The sequence below is a fragment of the Babylonia areolata genome, chromosome 14 (genome assembly GCF_041734735.1).
Source record: "Babylonia areolata isolate BAREFJ2019XMU chromosome 14, ASM4173473v1, whole genome shotgun sequence".
NCBI lineage: Eukaryota > Metazoa > Mollusca > Gastropoda > Neogastropoda > Buccinidae > Babylonia > Babylonia areolata.
In genome coordinates, this window is record NC_134889.1 from 8,981,896 (window position 1) to 8,986,895 (window position 5,000).

A 5,000-nucleotide genomic window follows, 5' to 3' on the forward strand; every position below is an offset into this window, starting at 1 on the left:
GAGTAAAGGGAGGGGTGGTGGGGGAATGTACCCCTTCCCCCTCCTTCCTCCCTCCCTCCCTCCCCCTCTCTCTCTCTCTCTCTCTCTCTCCCTCTCTCTCTCTCCCTCTCTCTCTCCCTCTCTCTCTCTCTCTCTCTCTCTCTCCCTCCCCCCTCTCTCTCTCTCTCTCTCTCTCTCCCTCCCTCCCCCCCCTCTCTCTCTCGCTCCCCCTCTCTCTCTCTCTCTCTCTCTCTCGCTCCCCCTCTCTCTCTCTCTCTCTCTCTCTCTCTCGCTCCCTCTCTCTCTCTCTCTGGTTGTGGTAATTAGCATGACTGTTAAAGTTCCCATATTTCAATGTATATATGTCACACCCTTTCACTTTATTTGAATAAAACATTTCGTTTCGTTCGTTCCCCCCCCCTCTCTCTCTCTCTCTCTCTCTCTCTCCTCTCTCTCATCCCTCTCTCTCTCTCTCCCCTCTCACCCCCCCTCTCTCTCTCCCTTCTCATCCTCTCTCTCTCTCTCCCCTCTCATCCCACACCCCCTCTCTCTCTCCCCTCTCATCCCACACCCCCTCTCTCTCTCTGTCTCTCTCTCCTCTCATCCTCTCTCTCTCTCTGTCTCTCTCTCCTCTCATCCTCTCTCTCTCTCTCTCTCCCCTCTCACCCCCCCTCTCTCTCTCTCTCTCCCCTCTCACCCCCCCCCTCTCTCTGTGTCTCTCTCCCCTCTCATCCTCTCTCTCTCCCCTCTCACCCCCCCCTCTCTCTGTCTCTCTCCCCTCTCACCCCCCTCTCTCTCTCTGTCTCTCTCTCCTCTCATCCTCTCTCTCTCTCTCTCCCCTCTCACCCCCCCCCCTCTCTCTCTGTCTCTCTCCCCTCTCATCCTCTCTCTCTCTCTCTCTCTCTCTCCCCTCTCACCCCCTCTCTCTCTCTCTGTCTCTCCTCTCATCCTCTCTCTCTCTCTCTCTCCCCCCTCTCATCCCCCCCTCTCTCTCTCTCTCTGTCTCTCTCCCCTCTCATCCTCTCTCTCTCTCTGTCTCTCTCCCCTCTCATCCTCTCTCTCTCTCTCTCTCTCTCCCCTCTCACCCCCCCCCTCTCTCTCTGTCTCTCCTCTCATCCTCTCTCTCTCTCTCTCTCCCCCCTCTCATCCCCCCCTCTCTCTCTCTGTCTCTCTCCCATCTCATCCTCTCTCTCTCTCTCTCTCTCTCTCTCTCTCTCTCTCTCATCCCCCTCTCTCTCTGTCTCTCTCCCCTCTCATCCTCTCTCTCTCTCTCTCTCTCTCTCCCCTCTCACCCCCCCCTCTCTCTCTCTCTCCCCTCTCATCCCCCCTCTCTCTCTCTGTCTCTCTCCCCTCTCATCCTCTCTCTCTCTCTCTCTCTCTGTCTCTCTCTCTCTGTCTCTCTTCCTCTCTCTCTCTCTCTCTCATGGAATTTGGCACTGTTTTTACACCAGGCATTTAAATTTCGGGATATCGTAACATCTTAAGATGCTGTACTTCATTGCAGCGTTCATGTAATATGTGTACTTATATATGGTTGGATAGATGTTTTCATTAATTTTTTGTTTGATATTATTCATGTTGTCACTTACCCCTTCATAAAGGGCCTAGGCCTATTAATGAATAAACAATCTGAATATGAATCTGAATCTGAATCTGAATCTGAATCTCTCTCTCTCTCTCTCTCTCTCTCTCTCTCTCTCTCTCTCTCTCTCATCCCCCCTCTTTCTCCCCCCCTCTCTATCCTCTCTCTCTCATCCCCCTCTCTCTTATCCCCCTCTCTCTCTACTCTCTCTCATCCTCTTTCTCTCTCCCCTCTCTCTCACCCCTCTCTCTCTCTCTCACCCCTCTCACCCACCCCCCCTCTCTCTCTCATCCCCACCCTCTCTCTCTCTCTCTCTACTCTCTCTCACCCCCTCTCTGTCTCTGTCTCTCTCTCTCTCTCTGTCATCCCCACCCTCTCTCTCTCTCTCTCTATACTCTCTCTCACCCCCTCTCTGTCTCTGTCTCTGTCTGTCTGTCTCTCTCTCTCTGAACAATCAACGATTGTTTTCAGGTGCAGTCCATCTGCTCGTAGCAGCACAGTTCAAGTTTCAAGTTTTAATTATCCTTTCACTCCTATTAGAGTATGGAGGATTACTACAAAATAATCTTTTCATGCCCAGAACAAACATTTCCAAATACACAACAATGTCACATAAAAGTGGAGAAAACACAAATGTCTTTTAACTCCAAAAGTATAACTAGGCAACATTTGCAAATCTAATCATCTTACTTACAGCTAAAATTACTTTTTTTGCCCCCTTTGAGCATATTACAAAAATTAAAAACCGATTTTGGAGACAAATATTTTTTAGGAACATATCTATTTCGTAACTGATCATAATTGGGACATTCCATTATAAAATGAAACTCATTCCCAATCACAGACATGTTACAAACCTTACAAAGCCGTAACGTAACTCTCGTGGTATGCCTTTGTGTCTCCCTGTTTCTATTTCCAGCTTATGATTACTACTTCGAAATCTGAAGAAGCTGATAACGTAATTATCAGGCATTTGACTTATATATTTTTCTCTACCAAATCTACTTTTGAAATTTCGATAAAACACACATTTACACTACTCGCCTTTAGAGCATGTCTCCATAGATTTCACAGTACCCCCGCCACACCCACACCCCCTCATCCCCCCCCCTCCCCCCCACACTCTCACCTCCCCACACCCCCTTTTTTTCTTTTTTTTTCTCCTTTTTTTACATATCTATACTTATTAACTCTGAAATGTTTGATTACGCCACCCCTTCATGAGGGGCCATGGCCTGTATTGAAGATAACATCCGTAACTATCCGTATCCTCCCCCCCCCCCTCCCCCATCATTCTTACTTGTTGAAGGGGGAAGAGGCCCCTCGATGTATTCCCTGTGATGAGCCTCTCACCGTGAAACACGTGCTCCTTGACTATTGGGATCTGCATGACGTTAGACACAGACATTACACGGCGGTTTCTTTGAAGACCTTGTTTCGTGATGTCCCTCCGTGGGCGCTGATGGACTTCTTAAAAGAAGTGAATATTTTTAACCAGATTTGATGGTTTTAAACTATGGAAGTTTTTTTAAACTCTGGAATGGAAAGTTTGAAGTGGTGACTCGTTTTAATTGTTTGTTGTGTTTTTTTTTATCCTTGTAGTAGTTATTAACGCGGCGATAGCCTTGAGATGGCCTTAGTGGTCGGCGAGGCTCTAAGCACCATAATTTCATTTCATTTCACCCCCTCTCTCTCTCTCTCTCTCTCTCGCTACCTACCTACCTACCTACCTATATTTCTATCTATCTATCTGTCGGTTCGATTTTCTGTCTGTCTGTCTGTCTGTCTGCCAAGCTCTCTGTCACTCTCTCACTAATTCTCGCTCTAAGTATATCTGTTTCTTCTCTGTGTCTCTATCCCTCTTTCTCTGTTCCTCTCTCTCTCTCTCTCTCTCTCTCTCTGGGTTTTTGTGAGTGTGTGCGCGCGCGCGAGTGTATCTGCGTGTATCTGTGTCCGTGAGAGAGAGCGAGAGACAAACAGAGAGAGAGAGGGAGGGAGGGAGGGGTTGTACATTTGTGCATGTTTGTGTCTGAGTGTGTATATGTTTGCGTGCACGTCTGTGCTAGTGTATGCGTGCGCACCACTGAATTGAACTCTTACACTCCCCACCCCTACCCCCACCCCTACTCCCACCCGTTTTTACCCCCACCCCTACCCCCACCTCTTCCCCCTCTCTCCGCCCCCAGCCCCCTCCAAAAAAAAAAAAAGAAAAAAGAAATAATAATAATGATAATAGCACAATAAGAAAGCAATACATGGACATGAAACGAAACATCATTGGTTTATTATTATTATTATTATTATTATTATTGTTTGGGTTTTTTTTTCATAAATAGCCTGAACCATCAAGCAGAATCTCGGCACAATATTTCACAACATCGTTTATTCTCCAAACGGCTACAACCACCGATTAATTAATTAACCGCTCACGCGCAAATCCACACACGATTGACGTCATCAAACCCCTACCCTGCCCCGCCCCGCCCCCTACCCACTCCACTGACCACACCCCAAATACCTAAATCTGGTATTTAAAAAAAAAAAAAGAAAAAAAAAAGCGAAGTTAATGTTGGTGAGAGGATCAGTATTAAGGCGTTTCGAATTATATACGAGAGGGGAAAATGTCTGAATAAATAACATGACCTGGTAGCTGTCAAAAGTGAGCTTATCATTATTGTTGTTGTTGCTGCTGCTGCTATTGTTGCTGTGTCTAATAATTCGGGGTTGCTGGGTTTTGTTTTGTTTTTTAGGAAAACCAAGGGAGCATGACCCGAAATTCAAAGGACCTCTTGCCAAAAGGTATGTTTCAGTTTTTATTTGGATCCGCTCTGTTTACGCATACCCAAACACTTGACTGTTGGCCGCCGTTCTTTCTCTGTCTCTGGACCTTGCAGTTGGAATGAACTTCCTCTTTCGCTTCGTCAGGTCTCCACACTCAGCTCTTTCAAGTCTGGCCTTAAAACCCACCTCTTCCCAAAAACAGCCTCCCTTCCCTGCCTCTTCCTTGTCTTCAATTTTTCCAGTGTTTTGAGTTATGCATGCGTGTGAATGACTGGCGTGAAAGCGCTTTTGATTTGTCTTTGCACAAGATTCAGCGCTATATTAGTAGTAGTAGTAGTAGTAGTAGTATTCACTTTTTGTTTTGTTTCATTTCTGTTTATTTATATCCTGATTTTTTTTTAAATTATTATTCTGTTTCAGTTTGGTTTGGTATGGCATTGCCTTTATTGACTTGTTCTGTATACTGTTTGTTAATTCATTTCGTGTTACAATGTTTTTAATCCTATTTCATCTTATTTGTTTTCAGTTTGTCCTGTTCTGCAAGTGTTGAACTGATTTACTTTGTTGTGCATTGTTCTGTTTTGCTATCGGATTCTGGTCTTTTTTGTTATGTTTCATTATCGGATTCTCTCTTTTCTAATGTTACATTGTTTTATTA

General features: G+C 45.7%; 1 protein-coding gene across 1 annotated transcript in view; it reads left to right on the plus strand.

Moving 5' to 3' along the window:
* Positions 1–5,000, plus strand: part of LOC143289428 (choline transporter-like protein 2) — a 46,239-nt gene that overhangs the window by 57 nt on the left and 41,182 nt on the right. Inside the window, exon 2 of the mRNA XM_076598392.1 lies at positions 4,312–4,360. Coding sequence (XP_076454507.1) covers positions 4,312–4,360 — 49 coding nt within the window. The remainder of the gene's footprint in view (positions 1–4,311; positions 4,361–5,000) is intronic.